This window comes from Fusarium coffeatum (genome assembly GCF_003316985.1).
Source record: "Fusarium coffeatum strain FIESC_28 chromosome Unknown BRIP53273_contig_136, whole genome shotgun sequence".
NCBI classification, from domain to species: domain Eukaryota; kingdom Fungi; phylum Ascomycota; class Sordariomycetes; order Hypocreales; family Nectriaceae; genus Fusarium; species Fusarium coffeatum.
Genome location: NW_022157929.1, coordinates 90,119 through 111,083, shown reverse-complemented (window position 1 = coordinate 111,083; position 20,965 = coordinate 90,119). Strand labels below are relative to the sequence as shown.

Genomic DNA, 20,965 nt, shown 5'->3' with positions numbered 1-20,965 from the left:
GATGAGATGAGCGCCCGGTCAAGGCCACGAAGCATCTCCAAGCAATAACCTGGGGTTACAGTTGATTACGTAGCTAGCGATCGACAGGGACCAGCTTGATAGAGAAGCATGAATGCGACCGACCAGTGAATGAATTGGCAAATGACATTCATTTTGTTTTAGAACATAAATGACATTGTATAATAATTTGTCTGCATTTGCTTAATTGATTGTATACATAATGTGGTCTCTCAACAATTAGATGATTGTTCATTGTATCACGATGAAAGCCAAGAGAAAAAGCATGTGAGAATAAATGGTTCTGAATTATTTTTTGGCCAAGCCAAAGAGAGCTGAGCGTATTACTGCAGTCCATAATAAAATAATAATCCGCCAACGCTTCTAGAAAGAAAAAAGAGTTGAACCTAAAGTGTAATTGTACATGAAAGTAGCCTACCAGAGTCCAGCTCTGGTCCCCCAAATTCTTCAGCGTGGCGCCTGTCAACCAACACTTTTTAAGCTTCCATCCCTCTGAAGGACGCCATGTTTGTTGGTGGTCTCTTCCTTTTGGAAACTTAATCCCTTTACCGAGTCCTGCTCGATCCCATTGGAGAGCTTGGTGGACTGTTCGGTTTTGTTTCCATTGTGCCGAAGGTGCGCTGTGCTTTGCCAAGCACGAGGTAAACTCTGTTGGCTTGCTGTGTTTCAATTATGATCTGATCTTGTTGGTGACCCTCCGGGGGCCAAGACAACCTTATCAATGAATAGACTTAGATCATGACACCGGTTTGGAAGCGCTGGGCAAGGCGATCGCGGGGATCTGGGGATACGGAGTATGCCAAGCCATGGTGAGGACCCCGAACAACTTCCTTGCCCTTGAGAGAGATGGCTCGAGGAATGGTAGGAGCAGGAGCCCAGTCGTAGCTCTGCACAGGAGATTGGCTTCTAGGGCTGATATCACCCTCGTAGTCAATCTCGCTGGCTTGGTAGGCTGTGCTGGTACTGCCGCTGGTGAAGGGCGATGAGGTAGATGAGCCAGGGAAGTTCATCTGGATGGCCTGGTTGTCGTGCATAGTCTCAGCGACGGCCTTTGCAGTGCGCTTGCGGTTCTCGTGGCGGATCTTGGAGCGATCATGGCGAAGGGCACCGCCTGGGCCGCTGTTGACGGAGTCGCAAGCAGCGTGGGTGGGAACATGGCGATAAGGCTGGGAAGTCTTGGGGGGCTTGGGTTGTTCGACTTCCTTGGCCTTGGTTGTGTCCTTGTGATCGCGGGCACGCTTGATGGAGCTGAGGATGGACATGTTGATTGTTGTGTAAGTTGAAGATATGGTGTTTGCAAGAAGTGTTGTTGTATTGAAGAGTTGGGATGATGAAGTGGCTGTTGTTGTCTTGTTTGTTGGTTTGGTCTGAAGAAGAAGACGTTGTAACGGGCGAGGTTGTCTAGATATATACGAAACTCGAGGTGAACAAGAGCCCACGATGATTCACATCTTTGTATAGCAACGTAGTATACAGGGCCAGATGCGTTGGAAGCTGGCGTCAAGGTTGAGTGGGCTCCAGAGATACGGCCCGCAACGGCGTTGGAATGGCCGATCTTTACTCTGTTCGAGACTCCCAAGTTCAAAAGGCAAACGACCTAATCCAGGGCGTTAAAGTGAAGCGCCACAGACGCGATCTCTTATTGCGCCTTGCGGATCCGATAAGCCGGTGAATCTCAGTCTCTACGGCACGGAGAGTCATGTGTGAAACAGATCCAGGGGTTAAGGACTTGAAAGCCACTTGTTGCAGATCCTTTCTTGACTGAACTGTGAGTTGCTGTCGTCATTGAACTTTTGTAAAGGATTATCGATTTGGACAAACCTGTCTGTCGGAGATGATCTCCCGTCTTGACAAGTTGACAATGTCTTGGACAAGTTGTCAGGTTCAATCTCGATACACGCACGTGTAAGAGCACAGACAAGCCGAGATCTCATGGACCGATCTATAGTTATCTTGATCAATTAACCGGAGAAGCCTCCAACAACAAATTACCCCTGTGCCTTACAGTCCAAGTCGTTGTGGCTTGCGGCACCGCGTTACGAGGGGCATAGACCGAGTCTCGCCCTCGCCTTTTCTCTCCAACATCGAAAGAGATACAGCCAGCCTCACAGCGTAAATTGACTGAGTGGCTGTCTGAGATCGTTACAGATTATTCCAGGCCCTTTGTCCTGAACGCCACCAAGGCTGGATTTGATGAACCAATAAGCAGCCTTGAGAGACAGCTGAAATTTGAGCCACCGCTTCTCATGATGTTTGTTTCTAACAAGAGAAAGAGCTCCGTCTGCCAAGATACGGTTGGATTGTATCTCGGCGTTATTGATCTTGTCCCTGACGCCAAGACGAGATCTTGACGATGTCTGTGGGGAGGCCGAAGAGCTTCGCGTTCACTAATACGTATGATCGGCTTAGAAGTGCCATGGATATTGCAGGATACATACTTCCGTATATCATATGAGAGACGAGATGGTATTCTACAATTAAGCCGTTTACACGTCATGTCGAGGTTCGCTTGTGAATATCAGACGCCTCATCACGTCAATTAGATTCTTACACATGAGCCTCTCCAACGGTCTTGTGCCTCCATTCTCGAGCCATATTGGTTAACGAACGAAGCAGCCTCCCACTTAGACGAGAATCTGTGGCGTCAATCCTTCTTCCGAATCCTTTCGGTGTCTAAATTTCTATTGTACCAGGCTCCTGGGTCAAGTGGGTGACGTGGAGTCACCTTTTTTACCCCTTGGCTGAAGAACTAGACGCCTCATCGTTTTATTATTGACTGTCTTCATTGCCTCGGCATGTTCCATTTCGTTGTCTCTATTGTTGAATAGAATGGATGCCACCATGTCTCGCCTCATGCACGAGGGAACGTGCCGTGCCCTGGCAGCTTTGACGGCCCGGGGCCTCCCCTGTAAAATGTCATTGTTTTTGCGAGATCAGATCTGCATCAGGGATTGTACCCCAGACCAAGCCTAGCCAAGCACGCCACACAACTAGGGAGAGACAACAAACATTTCATTCAATTACCCAAGACTTTTTTTATTGTCTAAACACTCAACACTCTAATAACATTGACCGATATCGGATTGGTTCGGTTTAACAAGGTCTTGTTTCAAACCCCAAATAAAAACACAGAGACATCACTCAAAAAGTACGACAGTAAAATCGACCCCCCCACTATTTGTCAACTGCATCTTCGACCAAGCTCAATTAGGATTGCCGTCTTACGCTAGAAGCTTTAGAAGCATCGGATTCCTAGTAAAGTTAGCATGGGGGCTGTTTACCTAAACCAAGATCAGATCTGGAGTGCGCCCGCTTATTGTCTTTTCTTTAACTGCGGTTAGACCCAGGAGTAAAGAGTTAGAAACACTTGGCCTGCGTCTTAGTCACAATAGAGACCCCTGGCGGTGAAGCCGATGATGCTGAAACAGTTGGTGGATTGCTTGACGGTTCATTGACTTTGCATCTTGGCTTACATCAAGACTTTGAGCAGTCGCTCAAAAAGCTCCGGTATGACTTCACAGAATGGGTCGATAGAAGATTCAAGCCATGAAACAGGTTTGATACAAAGACTCAACAAGGTCGGACTGACTCTTCAGGGCCCAGCCCCTTCACTTGTCCTGCCCCTTCTGAGCATCGGCTCTGGATTTCTGTGGCGACTTTACTGTAATGAACTCAACTCTTCATAACTGTTGGTTCCATGCCTATCTCCTCTTAGCCATTCAACCTGGAATATCCACTCATATCTCAATAGTTCACGCTCTATATTCACATGCTTGACTCTACACTCCACGATGGCATCTTCCGCCGTTAGCAGAAAGGATAATCCCAAGTAGCTCGCAAAGGTCATGAGGCGACCGTTGAGCAGGGCCTGCCTTGTACCTGAATCCTAATGCCCCCAAGGCAGAGGATGAAGCTACTGTCACTAGCTACTGTCACTAAATTCCCTGGGCTGTTCCACGTACTGGGTAGCAGGAGCAATAGTTCCTAGCGAACGAAACTATACGTGCCGTGTAGCGACTATTTAACTTCTGAAGGCACAAGTGCTAGTAGTTCCTGGGCGTTATCTCTAGGGAGATCACCCGCGCCGATATATTTCGCGGCAGCTGATATGCTGGCAACTAGTGGTGTTATGGCTGCGGGATTGATAGATAGCTCTGCAATTAATGGCACTTGTGGCATATTTGGGCTTGTCTGTTTATAGTTCCTCTATGAAGAATGTTCAGCGTGTGAAGGCATAGTAGCACTTTCGATTAAGTTCGCTGGCTTCTCTTCTGTCATCACTCTTGATACCATCATCGTCGATATATCTCGTCTACATCCATAGCCCATATTAACTTTGTTCTAGAAATTCAATATCAAACGACAGATATCCCAGTTCCATTCCTGCCCTCATCCTTACTAAACCTTGCGTTAAGCTTAATCAATAAGACATTCTGCTTGGCAAGATAAACAAGATACGCGGGGTAGTGGTAAGCCTTTCCCCAAGGATCGATTGATGACATTCTGGAGTCTCAAGACCGATTCCGCGTTCCTGCAGGATAGCGTCATGATTTAACTTAAGAAGCTGAGTTTAATTGTCCCTGTCGATCTTTTTGTTTCTATTCACGATAGTGTGTTTTAGATACAGGGAAGACGATCGGTTGGCCCAAGACTAATTATTAGTAGATGAATGAACCTTGTTTAATGAGTGAATCCTTGATGTAAGTCGCAAGACATGTTGCAAACATAAGAAGCTTGCCCTGTCGAGATATCATTCATTTGGATACTCCAAGCATCTGCTGGCAAGATACATTCACGGTACTCACGATACTCAATTCACGATACCCAAATGTCTTGTCGTCAATTCGCACAATCTCATGCATCGAACAAGAAACAGAACTTGGACAACGAATATTGTATTCATGCATGGCGAGCAACAATCGTTATTGCAGAAAGTCCCTCGGTGCAGTGTAACATTCTGCAAAAGGTCCAACCTTGATGGTCATTACCGTCTCTTTGGAAAGTTATACCGTGGCCCAGCAACATCCATCGTGATTTCCGTCCTTTTGGTTGATGTTGTCTTCATCGGAAGGAAGATTGCATCATAAACCCCAGGCAGCTTCAGCATGACGGACTTTTGCAGCATTGACAGGTTGACCAGGGGTCTTTCTCTGGGTCGCGCAATTGGAGAAACTGGAGAAACAAGCATTGATTGGCTTAGAGTCATTTTTCTTAGCTCGAGACCCGCGTCATTTTACACAAGTGGCAACCCCGACTAGAGTCCTTGATTGGATGATACACACTCCATTCACCAGCCTCACTGTGGCGGTAGACGGGGCTTGCGCACTTTGTAGGGGATGGGTCGCCCCCTCCCCCCCGAAACCGAAACTGAAGAGGATCCCAAGGCCTAAACCCAACACCATCTGGCAGCCTGGTCACGCGCATTGCCCACCTCAATCCGCAATTCTCGACAGCCTCAAACGGTCCTTCGATATATTCCGGACCCTGACTCTGGCTCTCGATCACCAAAAGAGAAAATAGCCGACTTCGCTTGTACCGAGGCCTTGGGTCTGTACCTTTGTCGCCCGACGTAGCCATCCGCTTGTCATTGTCGCGCTTTCCTTTTCCCGCCCGCGGTCGTGGTCGTCGCTCCCTCTCTCCCGCCGATTGCTTCCGTGGCGTGTCGCCAATTCTACTTGTCCAACTCCAACCCACCCCCGATCCGCCGACTTTCGCCCGCGCCTCATACTCAACATAATCATTGCATGGCGCATTAACGGGCATTTCACTCGCTCGATTCTCTTCTATTTTTTATAGATATTCCGACTTGTGCGTCGCAGCGCAGCGCATTTCCCGAATTCCCCGTATCTCGCTCGCATCATCATTATCGGGGCATATCCTGACATTTCCACTGTCGCGCCTTGTCTGCGCGCACATTGAGAAATCGTGGCGGCTCTTACCATCTTGACTCCCAACGAACCGTCGGAGCTGTCTTTGCAACAGCATCTCGAACTTGCCCCCGATCTGGCTGCGTATACGAAGCTCTCTACCGAGGGAGAGTCCGAGTCTTTGATGATGGCACAGCCCGTGCCTCATCAACCAACTGATCGAAAGCGCGTTAAGGTATACGAGCTTCGAAACAATGATTGGTTTGACAGAGGTACCGGCTTCTGCAGCGCGAGCTATGAGACTGTACGTCATTGATGCCTATATCGCCATTTTTGCGCCCGGATGTTATGCTGACTGAGGTGCTCTATAGCTTGAAGATGGTCGCAAAGACCCGCGCGTAGTCGTCGAATCAGAAGACCATCCCGACCGTCTTTTATTAGAAACCAAGATTCAAAAGGAAGATGGATTCCAGAAACAGCAAGGCACGTCTACATGTCTAATATGCGCTCTACAAACGTCATGTGTCTAACCCGACTCACAGATACCCTGATTGTGTGGCAGGAACCCAGCAGTGGTGTCGATATGGCTCTGAGTTTCCAGGAAGCTGAAGGATGCGCATTAATCTGGTTTGTCGTCTCATTTATTTACATCCATTGGTCGCTAATGCATGTCAGGCGTTTCGTGAGCAACGTCCAACAAACGTTTCACAATCAGCTATCCGGCGCTGGTAAGCAGGCCTATACTTCGGTCGTGGACTATGTTGCTGATACTAAATTAATAGATGATGGCCTTTCCGATGAACTGGCTATTGACCAAACGCAATCTATCAACTTGCCGTCCCCCGAACTCGGAAATCTTGCCGATATAGAATCGGCTATGCGGATACTTAGTGCCACCGCTAATGGCCGAGATGGACTCGCCAAGACGATTATGGCTGAAGATTTTATTGGCAAGATCGTTCCCCTGGTTGAGATGGCGGAAGATCTCGAGAGTCTCCAAGATTTGCATCGACTTTGCAATATTATGAAGACCGTCATTCTTCTTAACGACACTTCGATTATCGAACACGCAGTATCAGACGAATGTGTCCTGGGTGTTGTTGGTGCCCTAGAGTACGATCCTGACTTTCCTAGTCATAAAGCCAATCATCGACACTGGTTGGGTAACCAAGGCCGCTACAAAGAGGTGGTTCCGATTGAAGACGACCAGATCCGCAGGAAAATTCACCAGACATATCGATTGCAGTACTTGAAGGACGTCGTACTCGCCCGTATCCTCGATGACCCCACCTTCTCGGTTCTCAACTCTCTCATCTTTTTCAACCAGGTCGACATAGTTCAACATCTGCAAACCAATGCAGCTTTCCTTAGCGACCTTTTTGGCATCTTCAGTCCCTCGAACGATGACCAGAAGAGGAAGAAGGAAGCTGTGCTGTTCATTCAACAATGTTGCGCCATCGCCAAAAACATTCAGCCACCAAACCGTCAGACACTATACAACAACTTTCTGGCCCATGGACTTCTTCAAGTCATCAATTTCGGATTGCGGCATCATGACGTTGGCGTTAGAGTCGGAGCTACTGACATCCTGATATCTATCATCGATCATGACCCTCAGATGATTCGACAAACACTATACCGACAAGTACACGAAAAAGTGACCCCTCTGACCGACTCTTTAATCGATCTTCTTCTAGTCGAGGTTGACCTTGGTGTCAAATCTCAAATATCCGAAGCCCTCAAGGTTCTCTTAGATCCTGGCCCACAGCAAATGCAAAGTGAGGCTTTTCAAAAAGCAAATGGTAAGTCTGACAACCAAAAAGGACACCGAGACTCTGCTAAGACCCCTCAAGAAGTGTTTTTACACGAATTTTACGAATCATCAGCACCGAAGTTGTTCAAGCCATTGGTCGACTTGGAGAAGCGAACCGATATGAATTTTACCGTCCAACAGGCCTCGATGTTTACGTATCTTATTGAGATCTTGACATTTTTCATCCGCCAGCATACTTTGCGCGTCAAGTTTTATGTCATGAGTCATGATATTGTCAAGCGCGTGTCTCAGCTCCTCGCGTGCCCCGAGAAGTTCTTGCGACTAGGTTTGAGATAACCCAATACCTTAGCCTGACTCTTACTGACTTGTATAGTTGCAATTCGCTTCTTCCGCTCAGTCATCGGCATGCAAGATGAGTTCTACATCAAGCATCTCGTAGAGAAGCAAGTGCTGGGACCCATTCTCGAAGTACTCATCGAAACCATGCCTCGCGACAACCTATTAAGTTCGGCTTGTCTCGAGTTCTTTGAGTTCATCAAGAAAGAAACTCTTAAAGATGCCATCAAGTACCTTGTTGTCAACCATAGAGAACAACTAATGAGCTTGAGCTATATGCCGACATTCCGGTACATCGTTTCTCAGTACGACTGCACGCAAGGATACACCTCGAACGTCGATTATTTCATGGAAGGCGAAGATGAGATGGGTAGAAGGCCCCCACCAAACACAAGACTGGCGGAACAAATCACTGTCGACCAAGAACAAGAGGAGTACTGGGCCGTGTCCGATCCTGAAGACGAAGAGGACCACAGCAAGGATGGAGAGAAGACGCCGTCTACGAATGGATCTATCACCTCGAAGCTTCTGGTCGATTACGCGTCTGATGAGGAGACAGACGAGAACGCCGACCCCGAAGCAACTCCTGAGCATAGTGATGTGGCATCGGATGCTGTGGGCTCGCCGATCGACTCGAGCCTGGGAGGAGGTGTACCGCCACCAGAGCGACTTTCAGAGAAGCGTCGACGTGAAGAGGAAGATGACGAGGATGAGATTGGAAAGCTGATGCAGAATAAGCGACGCAACAGCAGTGGCTCTATTACCGCAATCTCAAGCAACACACGTGGCTTGACAAAACGCAAAAGCTTCAATGGTAATCCCACCAGCGGCGGTGGCAAGAAGATAGCCATCAGTCTTTCTCCCAGCTTAAAAGCAGGCAGTGGCCCAGGTTCGAACGAGGAGTCGTAAACATTACCCTTCACTGCTTTCGGCGACGGCGTACCGGTTGTTGGTCTTTTTTATTCGGTATTGATGAAATTGAGGCGTGGACGAGGTCTTGTCTCTACATAACTACATTTTGGCAAGTATATCTTGCTGGCCCAGGCATGGGCAGGCGGAGAGAATCGGCGTTGTTTTGTATTATTTTAGTGGTCTCCCGTCACTATATTCTTTGGTATTCCTATGCTTTGCTATGGTCTCCGCATCATCCTTTAACTAGGCATGCGTGGGAGAATGTTGGCACTGCTTGGTCTGGTCTAATAGGGCTCTGTCTGGACCGGAATTCTACCCTTCTTATTGGGTGATAGAGTCGTCGAGAAGCGGCGGCAACGGCATTTGGCAAGGCATGTGGTGGAACTGGGCTTTGCACGTCGAGATTGGCAGGACTTGAAGATAGCATGTCTTTTTACGAAAAGCAGATGTTAGTTGAGCAGAGACCGTTGGTCTACTATGAAGGTGGCTTTGCAGCGTTGGTGTGGAGTTGTATATCATACACTTTATGACTTCTATAGCTCTCGCGAGTCAAGCGAGGAGGAGTTGGGGTCCGGTCTGGAGGCGATAGTTTGCGCCGACCCTGAGCCCCTCGTAACGAAGAAATGAAAAAATCGAGTCTAAATGAAGACAAACTTTTCTCTCCCATTGCGGCAGTTGGTCTACCTACCTGCATATCTAGTCTAAACAAATCATAACCTTTGCCCGTTGTCGTATAGTCATCTCAACTCATCCGAGCTTGCCTGAGCCCATGTAAACTTTTTGAAACTCATCTAGACTTGTCTCAACTCATCTCGTCTCGTCCCCCCTTGTCTGGGCTCACAATAATGCTTAGCCTAGACTTTAGACCTTTTTGAATTGTTTAGACCACTTTTCATAACCATCAATCATCTGCTGCGTAATATTACGCGGTGTCCTCTGCAACACAGTTGTCAAATCACTCATAGACAACTCTAGCTTTTCGATTTCGCCGTCCTCGAAGCTCTCCTGCACGATCAGACAGGTTTCGGTACACACTGCCTTGATTTCTGCACCGGAGTATCCTTCAGACAGGCGAGAAAGCTCGGGGATATCAACGTCTGGCGCAAGAGGCAGGCCGCGCAGATGTACATTGAAGATAGCCTCACGGGTGGGCCCGTCAGGGGGACCAACGTAGAGAATCTGATCAAATCGGCCGGGTCGCATCAGTGCCGGGTCCATAGATTCGGGACGGTTTGTAGCAGCAAGGATAAGCACGCCAGAAAGGGCTTCGAAACCGTCCATCTCGGTGAGAAGAGTTGTGAGCATATTGACTGAGCCTGTGCTGCGAGAAGCAGAGCCACTTCCCGATCTTTGACCGCCGATGGAGTCAATTTCGTCGAAGAAAATGATAGAAGGAGCCGCATTGCTAGCACGCTCGAAGAGGGTACGAATCGCACGCTCAGTCTCACCGACATACATGTTGAGAAGCTCTGCACCTTTGACAGCGAAGAAGTTGAAGCCGGATTCGGTGGCGGCAGCCTGGGCGGATAAGGTCTTGGAACAACCAGGAGGGCCATAAAGAAGAAGACCCTTAGGTGGAGGGCGAAGGGATCGCTCTGGGTTCTTGGTGTATTTGACCATTCGGTTGAGTACCTTCTTCAAAACGTCTTGGCCACCAACATCTTGCCAGTGAATAGTAGGAGGGTTGAGGTTGATGTCTCGCATGACCGTTGGCTTGACCATACGTTTGGCTTCCTCCACATCTGACCTCCTGATAAATCGTTCTTCAGGAGAGGCTCCGATGCCTGCATCCAGGATTCGATATGATGCAATCAGGTTTGCCTCATGACAGATCATTCCGAGGTCGCGTGGGCTGTATGCGTGCGTCTTCTGTGCGAGGTCTGATAGGATTGAGTGCTTTTCCGCTGGCTCAATGTGCAAATTCTCGAATTCGAGGATTTCAAGCCTTTCTTGGGTTCTGGGTATAGGCAGGGGCGTATGATCTGCAAAACCGCCTCGACCTCGGAGTGAGTTGGGAATGTCTGTGAAGAAGTCAGAGCATGTGGCCACTATCAGGACTCGAGGCAGAGCATTGTTTAACGATGCACTAGCAGAGAGGCTGGCGAGCTCATCGCGCAATAGCTCGATAACAGAGTCGACATTAGAGCGGTCCTTGCTGATCAAGTCCTGAAGGTTATCGATCAATATCATGCTCGGCTGCTGGCTCTGCGCTAGCTTGAAAGTCTCCCGCATGGTAGCAAGTTTGTCTGAGGGTTTGATCCAGTGTACTTTGCCCCATCTTGTCTCAGCAATACGGTTGAGGATGAAGGACTTTCCAGTGCCGTGACCTCCGTGAATAACAAAAGCACATGAATCCCTCTCCTTTGCCCACATCAGTTCTCTGGTGAAGCCTTCGAAGAAACGGTTGATTTTCTTGACCTGGGCCGACATTCCAGGGACTCCCCTTAGAACCAAGTCACCAGGACTTTGTGCCTCGACTTCGGCGTTTGCTGTGCTGTCATCGACAATATTAATTGCCGTTGTGCCAGGGGCAAAATTTGCCAGGTTATTCGTCTGTGAATTCACAGATATGACCTTGAAGTTTCGTTTGTATTGGTTCTGCTGTGCGTCCACCACCATTCCAGGGAAAACCTGCTGAGCTTTCTCTACAGGAGAGTCAGCTCTCTCGACCACATTATACACAAAGTGAAATTTACTCACCGAAGGCAAGTGCGATTGGGAACCTCCATTCTGGTGCATAAGCACACTTCTTCTCAATTTCCTCCAGCGCCACTTTCTTATCAGAATCCTCAGTGACATCCTGCATAACCACCTCAGAAGTCTCAGGCATCGCCGTGCTCCCGAGTGTTATGCGGGTTTGGTCTCCGACCTTGAAGCCGGTTATGTCTTGGAACATCCTTGTCATCATAACGATGTTGGGGCTGAGATTCTTCTCCGGTAGGATATACAGCGAGGCTTCTCGCTGCAGCTCCGGCTGAGGTCCATCTTCCTTCGAGGCGGCAGTATCCAGCCTGGTTATGATACAATGCCTTCCGGGTTTTAGGCTGCCAGTTAGAGATAGAAGAGTATCTCTGCTCACATAGACCCGGGCCGCCCCAAGCAGACTCGCTTTTTCGAGGCTGACGCTGGCCAAGGGTCTCACCTTGACGTCAACGCTTTCGGCAAGCATGATAAGGGACAAAAGTTGGACCTAAATGTTATGGTTGTTGGAAGAGGTTTGCCTAAAGTTTTATAACTTTAGAATAAGCTAAAACTAGGTATGGTCCAAAAGTGGGCAGGGGTAGCTGGGGCCGATGGACTGGCTTGACTTGGTTGGTTACTGTGAAGGGTGATTACCTATGTTGAATTGATTGAGTGATGAATGAAGAAGAGAAAAGTGCTGTATATATAGTCAAGAACATATTGTTTTGATTCATCTAATGTTGACTTTCCAAGTCTTTGAGTTCAAGGCGGCTTAGAGAATATGACACAGCCTAACTTTTTCTTTTTCTTTTTTTAAACACGACAGTCACAATCGATATCTATCAGTACCAACAGCAGTAAAACACATCACCCTTCTTATTTAAGTTCTCAACGGCAAGATGGATTGAGTCACAATATGCGGCTTAAGACAATCAGAGTGCATTTACTGTAAACAAACTTATTTTGACTCCTTGATTTACTCGGGAAAGGCTGTTATTGAAGAGTTCTTGAAGTCAAGCAACAAACGGCAGGTGCGCACTACCCCACCACCGCATGCCAGTAAGGCAAGTGCGACCCTCTCAATTCCAGAAAAGTTTCCTAAGTTTAGGGTGGCGGAAATAAATGGTGTAAATGCATTGCCTAAATTGGCCTAGAATGACCAAATTATTTCGTTCGTTAGACTTTGAACAACCTCAAAGACTCATTATGTGTCGTTCCAACCACTTGATGACTCAAATGAGAAGTCATTCCTCTGATCCAGCAATAAGGTTCAGATATCCTCGTGGTAGGATCCTATCATCAGTTCTTGCAATGCCTTAACCTTGAATTACATGTACAATGGAAGGGTCCAGTGCAGTACAACCCCGCTAAACCACTTCGGATCTCGGCCCCAATTCCGCAAAGCGGCTTCTCTCCAGACTTGCATGGTAATTACTGCAAGGTACTGAACCTACCTGCTAAACTTCCACTATCACGAGCCTCACACTCTCTCCATGTTTCCTCACACCCCGTCGCCCGGATGAATCACCCCAGATGGCTACCCAGTGCCAGGGCGATCCTCGTCGTCCGCAACAGACTCGTCAATGCTAGATTCTCCACCTCCTCTGCGAAGCTAAACGAGACGAGATCCAGAGTTCCTCGTAGGAATTCGTCTGCGACAACGAATAATCGGTTCAACAATGGAAGGAAACCTCAAGGACAATCGTCTTCGCCCAATGAAGCTACCAAGCATAAGCTAGTCCTTTCTGGACTTCCTACGACGTTACTACCGGCCGATTTTAATCGTCTTGCTGCTGACAGCCTCGCTGGTTGGAACGAAATCATCTCTCATGGTACCACAACTCCGCGCACGTAAACAGAACTCGACAGCTTACAAAAGCCAGTTTACCAGGAACGAGACCCCTGGACCATGGAACCACTCGGCGTATACCATATCACATTCCCCTCCGCTGCCGCCGTCAGTCTATATAGAGATAAACTCGAGCGACTCCTGCGTCTTGCCCAGATTAAGTTCAATAGCAAAAGTGGTCTTTGGACTGGCAAGTTTCCTCGAGTGCTACTCGAAAAGGATAAAGATCCCCACAAAGAACTCGAGCGTTTCACGATCCTTCCGGGTTCATACCAGGCCCGTATCAAGACGAGGCAGACTCGCGTACAGGGCAAGATGGCTTGGCAGCATGTCATCGATCAGATTATCAAGGACTCACACATCAAGACCGTTCGCCCTAGCGCAGTGCTGATCGAGCTTCCGGAAAAGAGCTTTCCAGCGGAGCAGCTCAAGGCTATCATCGACCAGGACGGTGCTGAAAGCGGTTATAATTGGGCAATTGAAACTCATCTATATGATCTCTCAGAGGTTAAAGACTTGGAGAAGAAGATCTCCCGAAGCACATCGCGGGTACGCAGGAACGACGCAGAGTTCCGTCAAAGGCACTCTTCGCGTTTTATCATGGTGTGCGAAACACCAGAGACAGCATGGCGATTCATTCGCAGCTGGAATCAGCGCATCCTGGAATATGACCAGGGTGAAGGCGTTGTGTTGCGTAATCGGTTAAAAGCATCATACGTTGACATTTAGCGACTGTAAATATATGATAGAAGACAAAAATAAAGTTAGAAACAAAAGCTCACTGATCCTCCCAATACCTCCATCGTGTCTCTCTTGGCGGCAAGGCGCCCAGCAGCCTCTCTCGCGATGTAGCCTTTCTTTTGTCTCTGCTTTCGTAAAAGCCCTGTAATCATTCTGCAAACAAAACAAGGTAACAACAACGTTGACCGCGAACCGCAACCGGACACGTAACGAAAGCAATGTATATTAGACCCAGATCAAAAACCGAAACTCCAGACCGGATTTGCTCTCTAAGATGGGGTGGAAAGGTTGATCGGGGGAACAATGAGACATGGCCAAAACCCCTCGCTATGTCGCGCCTCTCCTTTGAATGTGACTGATGTTTGCCGCCCAGTTCAATTCGCAGCCATCCATTTCTCTCTTTCGGTTCCTTCCCTTCCCTTGCATCTCTCCATACGCACGGAACGCAGTTTGAAATTCCACTCTCATAGTGAACTCTTCAACTCTCCCTTTCCCCTCTCACTCAGGTACCCTGCCTGACTCATACAAGGCATGTCCTTTCCCCCGAGTTTACAAAGTTATAAGCTTGATAAAATAAATAGACGGCAAACGGAGAAATGACAGAAAACGGACGCCTTTGGGGTATTCGGTGTTTAACAGCACTTGCTGCCGCCGCCTTCGCTCTTATCATTGACGTTGACGCCGCTCGCTGCAGGCTGGTCGTTCTTGGAGTTGTCGATAAGTCGCTTCTTGATGTCGGCGGCTAGACTGTAGAAAGCCTTGTCGATGTTGATGTTGCTCTTGGCGGAGACCTCGAGGAAAGGAATGCCCAACTCGTCGGCAAGGCCTTGGCCTTGCTCGGTGGAAACAACGCGCTTCTCCTCCCAGTCACACTTGTTGCCGATTAGAATCTTGTTAACACCCTCGGTAGCGTGCTGCTCGACGTTTTGGAACCAAGTTCGGATATCTGCGAGGGAATTAGTCTTATGTTTTGTTGAGGGTATGAGTGGCTCGAAAGCGAATGCGTTGGTTGATTGGTCAAGGGTGACAGGCAAGGCTAGCTGGCCACCCGGTAGGTGAGAGGCACAGCAACCAAGTATCGTGAAATGTGCATAGCGAGCCGAATCGTAGAGAGTAGAGAGACGTACTGTTGAATGAGCGCTCGTCGGTGACGTCGTAGACAAGAAGGATTCCCATGGCACCGCGGTAATAGGCGGTGGTGATAGTGCGGAAACGCTCCTGGCCGGCGGTATCCCAGATCTGCAGCTTGACGCGCTTTCCATCGAGCTCAATGGTCCTGATCTTGAAGTCGATACCGATAGTGGTGATGAATGAAGGGGTGAAGGAGTCTTCGCTGAACCGTAGCAGACAGCACGACTTGCCGACGCCGGAGTCGCCTATCAGGAGCAGCTTAATCTACATAGCAGCAGAGGGTCAGCGGGAGATATCAAGAGGTCGTCGCATGCAGTGAATGAAAGCGACCGCTACAGCGCGATGCAAGCTGTCATGAGATAGTCGTCGTGGTTGTGATATCGAGACAGTCTGAATCCAAGGGCCGCAGGGGGCGGGTTTGGCGGGCGGTGGGGGGGAATAGATTGGATAGATGGGAATGAATAGTGTATCGTACCAGGAAATCATAGTTGCGATTACTCGACATGGTTGCGAAAGGTTGAAGTAGCAAAAGCCGCTACTGTGGACGAAAGCGACGATGGCGAGGGAGCAATTTCGGATCTGAAGGAGTGAAAGGTTGAGGGAAGTTGAGGCCTCGTTTGTCCGATGGGTGATGTAGTGTAGGTGTAGACTAGGTCGTCGAGGGTTGAAGATGGAGATGGAGTTAGGTATGGAGTCGGAAGTTGGAAATGGGAATGGGAATGGGGAAACAGACTGGACGGACCACGCTCTGAGTGGAGGGGGACTTTGACCACGGGCCCGACTAAAAAGGTACACTTGGCAGGCAGGCAATAGATATGGCGCAGTGATAGATACCTAGGTACGTGTACAGGGGCTGAGGGGCGCCTATGTCGCCTCTGGGGTCCCTTGGTTTTAGGCTGTTACAGCGCCGAATGCTGCTGATTTCGGTTGGGACTGTTTCAGCGGTTAGATGAGTTACGTGTCAGATGGACTCGATCTCAGTCTGCATATCGATGGAACACATTGAATACTCTCTTATTCAGCGGTGCTCAATACTGGTTTATAGTAAATAGAATCTATTCATCTGCCTGATATCTTCCAAAACTTGAAACGGCAGACAATGACTGTCAATCCACCAGATAGAACAGCACTAACAGATAGCCGACTGCATAAACTCAATTATGCATCCACCTGTAGACAGTTTCAATTATATATCTTGTAACTGTTTATAAAACTGCATATCATTCGATATAGATTCTTCATTGGCCGTCCCCATACAAACAGCCGAGTCCTGTCACCAAGCCAAATCCCTTACTCTACAGAAAGTCGTCTACTTGAGCATCTTCAACTCCATCTCGGCATGCCCCTGAACAACAAATGCTGTGGCGTTTGTCTTTAATACTCGCTTTGAGTTTTCTTCGCAGAGTTTGGGTTCCACAACGGCTTGTTTCCCCTACACAATTCTATGTTAGGTCCCTCCAACTTTTTTGCCCCTGGCTTACGACGTCATCTGAAGAGACATCATCACGAGACACACTCATCAACAGGTCAGCCACGCCTAGTGCGTCCAAGCCATGCCACATGGCACGCCTTCCACGGCATTAGAAGCTTAGTTGGAAGCGGTGGCATCATTGCGGTACTGCAGACATCATGGGTGTTTATGCATGGCGGCAATCTATGCAGTTGAGGCTTGTGGTGTTTCATCACTAACGTTAGATTGAACTTGTAAGACCTGCCAGTATAAAAGTTACCATCTCAATTAAACACAAAGGACGTTTACCAGAAACAAATCAATTGATTTCTCATAAAAGCTAATAAGACAAGCTGTGGCCGACAGCCACACAACAAACAATCATCCATTCAAATGTACATCAAGAATTGAAGAAGAATCGAACCCAAACTTTCCGTTCTTGCACGCTTTTACTTGGGGTTGCAGATACCAAAAAGACTCTGGCAACCGCATCCACACTGCTTGGTCTTGCGGCCACACTTGCCATCGCGAGAGCAGCAGTCGCCAAACTTGCTGGCCTCACAGGTCTGACCAGTCTCGCCGCCGCAACGACCGTCTTCGGATACCTTGACAGGGAAGGTCTCAATGGGACGAGGAGCAACAGCAACAGGAGTGTCGGTAAATAGGGTGTTCTCCTCATCGCTACTCTTGCTGCGAGTCGCAGTTTCTTGAGAAGGCAGATCGACGTAGACAGGCTTCGACGCCTTGGTAGTGGCAGCAGGCGCCTTCACAGTCTTAGTTGTCTTGCTGGGGACGTCGTTGCTGGGAACATTGTTGTAGTCTCCAGCAGGCGCATAGTTCGAGTAGGTGTTCTTGATGTTCTTAGTTACATCGCTGGCCTTGAAGTTTCCGTAAGCAGCAGGAATGGGGCCTGGGGTTTCGACGTAGTGCTCCTTGCCGCTAAAGGCAGGGGGGCCGTTGAAGTTCGTCGCCTTGCAAGCGTCGTTGATTTCCTGGCAGTAGTCGTTCCAGGTATCGCAACCGTAACCGCCGGTAGGGGGAGCATTGTCCCAGCAGTCACCAACCTGATCCCAGCACTTCTTAGCTGCATCCCAACAGCCAGTCTGGTCGGAGTACTTGGCAACAGGCTTGCCGCACCAGTTGGCATTCTTAGCCAAGCAGTTCTTGGGAATGAGACCATCCTTCTGAGTCTTCTTGGTGCCAGTCTCCTTAGAGGTAGGGTTCCAGACAGGAGGTCCGTGGATAGGGTACTCGCCATGCTCGTCGTAGATGTTGAAAGTCACAGCAGGGTCCTTCTTGGTAACATAGCCAGGAATGCTGGTTTCGTACTTCTCGGGAATCTCAAGAGAACCCTCAGGGCCGTTCTCAATGAAGATCTGAGCACAGCTTTGGTAGAACTGAGGGTCGCCCTCAGGAGCACTGTGCAGGGCGAGGATCTCGGGTCGGACGAGGTAGTATCCAGCAGGAAGACCAGTAGGAAGGTCAACAGAAAGAAGACCCTTGTTCTCGATGAGGCGGTCGACACACCACTTGTCCTCCTTCACATTGTAACCATCCTCGAAAACCTTAAACCAGCCGTCGCCAGCAGCAGAGTCTGACTTCATATCGTCGACCTTCTTCATGTAGACGGAGCATGGGCCTCGGTGGCCTTCGGCAATGGCACCCTTCTTGTGACCACTGGGAGATTCGCGGAACTGAAAGGTGAGCTTAGCACCGCCTTGGGCGGGACAAGTGTACTGGACAGCCTTGCCACCGTTCTCGCCTAGGGGATTGTCAGTCACTGATACAAAGACGTATTTGGCTTCGCTATATACATACCACAAGCCATAGCAGCTCCGTCAATGGGGTAGATAGGGCTGTTGGCCTTGGAAGCATCCTTGGGCTGACGAACACAAGTGCCATCGCCCTGGTTCTCACCATCGATGAAGAGGGTGGTGAAGAGAGTGTGGGCATTCGCAGCAGAGGCGAGGCCAAGGACGGTAGTGAGAAACTTCATGGTGAATACGTCGAGTAGATTCGATAAAGCACAAAAGAGAAAGATGCAGAAAACCAGTTTCTGCTAAAACCGCTAGGGCTTAAGTTGTTGATTGCTGTAGTAAAGAGAGAGTGTATATGCCACGAGAGGGCAGTAAGGAATGACTGTCAATCAAAAGGAACGAAGAGTCGAAGAGAAATAAAAGAGTCGACAAGCAACCCGAGTGCACCAGAATGAGTAAGGATGAAGGTAGAGATAGGAGAGGGGGGAAGCATCACCAACTTCGTGGGAATGCTTGGATATATACTCGAATCACGAGGTCCAGAGCTCATCTCACTCAAGCTCAGGTCGGGTCAGACTACAGATCGTATTTCCCTGGGCGAACCAGGTCTGTGAAGGGTCCCGAAGGTCCAGACATGGATCGAAGTCATGCCAAAGTTACACTAGCAGGTCAACTTACCAGTGATTTGGTACGCAGGCGACAAACAGTGCCAGCATCTCAAACGGTGGCTTGACCCCTAGCTTGATCCTTTTCCCACTTGGACAAGGATAATAGAGTACCAGGTGAGTCCGAGAGTACTACGGATATATGAGCGTTTCCTAGATACCTAGCTTTCTGTGTGTAGGTTTAATCAAACAGACATGGGCCATGGTCCATGCCGCTGACCGTCGTGGCCGTCAAGCTTGGAGGGTCAGGGGCCAGGAAAAGGCCAAGGCCACGATCCTTGTGGCGCATCATTTGGTGAGCAATCGCTGAGAGCCAAGATGATCAAGATGAAACGTAGTCGCAGTCGCCGGGAGAGAGAGGTCTGTGGGTGTAAGTAGAATGAGTTGGATTGGGTGAACAGTTCAAGCTAAGCCCAGGACTGGTCGGACTATTTTGCTGGTACCTGCGTCAAGGAAGGCGCCTAGCCAGGCGGGCGTTTCCGTTGTGGGTGTAACCTACCAATGAGGACAGTTGAAGAGAAGGCTCATTCTGTTTAGCTACTTCCTCATTTTACTTAAGATATGGTTTACTTCTATTATTATATTTTATACACTGAGTGAATAAGCTTAAATTTTGTACGTTCTACTGCACTATTATCTACTAAGGTGAGAGTACCAACGGTTCAGGCAATATGCACTTTTCAAGGACATGCAGGAAACTTATCCGGCAGCTGTTGGCCATCTGCAAAAGCAAGTCATTACAAGGATTAATATGCATTGAAACTTGACAAATACTGTTTGCTCACTCTAGTGTTTCTCGATTTTCAATCTCATCACTTAATTCCTTGCTTAACACCGTCTCGCTTCTGTGCGTTCTGTCAATTCTATTCATCCTTCGTGGATCGAAACCCTCAGGGGTTTGCTTCAGCCGCACACGGGCCAGTGATATTGGGGAACCCCTGACGGTGACATTGAGCGATGTTTGACTCTGATTGATGTTGTTCTACTGTGATAGTCTGGTGGATAGGACTATTTCGAGGTATCCAGCTTAATACTCTACAAATATATCGGTATACTAGAAGTTGTATGAACATTTGATGTCCAGAACGTCAAGTATTCGACTTTGTTTCGACCTTCTTGCTGTTGTGCGATTAGAGTACAGCCTGATCGACAAGGATCTCGTCGATCCTCCTCCTCCACAAGTTTAATGCTAGGGGCCATTTTAAAACTCACCCACTGCCCCTTCATCACGCTCCAACGAGCCAACGAGCCTCGAGAAATGAGTCGCATAGCCTAACATCACACACATGAGCTATTCCGCTGTCATCCCAACTCATGTTGATCACACTCGAACAAACGTTGCTTTTGGTTCTTGGCACGTTTCTCTCCTGCATCATCACATTGCTTTTTCCCTAAGCCACAGTGTTTCCAAACGAGCTGCGAGATCCCTTTACTTTCAAGTGTCAGATTGACAAGCCCAGGTCAGCTGACTGAGGGAGGTCGGCACTTTATGATTTGTTTCGAAACAACCGTTTTCAGGCGGCCAAGTATGTTTCGATAAACAAAACATTGGCCGCATAGAGGTCGCTCTTTTCGATCTCTCCACTACTCTCAGGCGCTTCGGCAGCTCAAGCGAGTACCCGCCGTCGTGAAGAGTCGGGTATCTAAGAGCAATTGATCATCAATTGCCCTATACATGCGACCGACAGTTGCTCAGACTCTCCTATATCTACTTAGGAAGACCAACACAACACAAATGAGCAAACATGGCTTATCACACAGCAAAAACGACATAAATCATGAT

The 20,965-nt window shown here is 48.6% G+C and overlaps 6 protein-coding genes across 6 annotated transcripts; 2 read left to right on the top strand and 4 right to left on the bottom strand.

Annotated features, from left to right (window-relative positions):
• Positions 1–749: 749 nt before the first annotated feature.
• FIESC28_06267 (uncharacterized protein) lies at positions 750–1,280 on the bottom strand (the record flags this gene model as incomplete). Its single annotated transcript, XM_031160411.1, has 1 exon — positions 750–1,280. The coding sequence occupies one exon, from the start codon at positions 1,278–1,280 to the stop codon at positions 750–752; it is 531 nt and encodes a 176-aa protein (XP_031015457.1).
• A 4,792-nt stretch (positions 1,281–6,072) lies between these two features.
• FIESC28_06266 (uncharacterized protein) lies at positions 6,073–8,904 on the top strand (the record flags this gene model as incomplete). The annotated part of the gene is made up of 7 exons (XM_031160410.1): positions 6,073–6,189; positions 6,257–6,380; positions 6,428–6,512; positions 6,561–6,613; positions 6,668–7,687; positions 7,739–7,984; positions 8,033–8,904. 7 exons carry the CDS (start codon positions 6,073–6,075, stop codon positions 8,902–8,904), a joined length of 2,517 nt encoding a protein of 838 aa, XP_031015456.1.
• Positions 8,905–9,768: 864 nt separating this feature from the next.
• FIESC28_06265 (uncharacterized protein) lies at positions 9,769–12,076 on the bottom strand (the record flags this gene model as incomplete). Its single annotated transcript, XM_031160409.1, has 2 exons — positions 9,769–11,552; positions 11,608–12,076. The coding sequence occupies 2 exons, from the start codon at positions 12,074–12,076 to the stop codon at positions 9,769–9,771; spliced, it is 2,253 nt and encodes a 750-aa protein (XP_031015455.1).
• A 1,422-nt stretch (positions 12,077–13,498) lies between these two features.
• On the top strand, positions 13,499–14,167 carry FIESC28_06264 (uncharacterized protein; the record flags this gene model as incomplete). Its single annotated transcript, XM_031160408.1, has 1 exon — positions 13,499–14,167. The coding sequence occupies one exon, from the start codon at positions 13,499–13,501 to the stop codon at positions 14,165–14,167; it is 669 nt and encodes a 222-aa protein (XP_031015454.1).
• A 644-nt stretch (positions 14,168–14,811) lies between these two features.
• FIESC28_06263 (uncharacterized protein) lies at positions 14,812–15,815 on the bottom strand (the record flags this gene model as incomplete). The annotated part of the gene is made up of 3 exons (XM_031160407.1): positions 14,812–15,125; positions 15,307–15,574; positions 15,786–15,815. The coding sequence occupies 3 exons, from the start codon at positions 15,813–15,815 to the stop codon at positions 14,812–14,814; spliced, it is 612 nt and encodes a 203-aa protein (XP_031015453.1).
• Positions 15,816–17,209: 1,394 nt separating this feature from the next.
• Positions 17,210–18,756, bottom strand: FIESC28_06262 (uncharacterized protein; the record flags this gene model as incomplete). The annotated part of the gene is made up of 2 exons (XM_031160406.1): positions 17,210–18,522; positions 18,579–18,756. 2 exons carry the CDS (start codon positions 18,754–18,756, stop codon positions 17,210–17,212), a joined length of 1,491 nt encoding a protein of 496 aa, XP_031015452.1.
• Between the last annotated feature and the right edge of the window lie 2,209 nt (positions 18,757–20,965).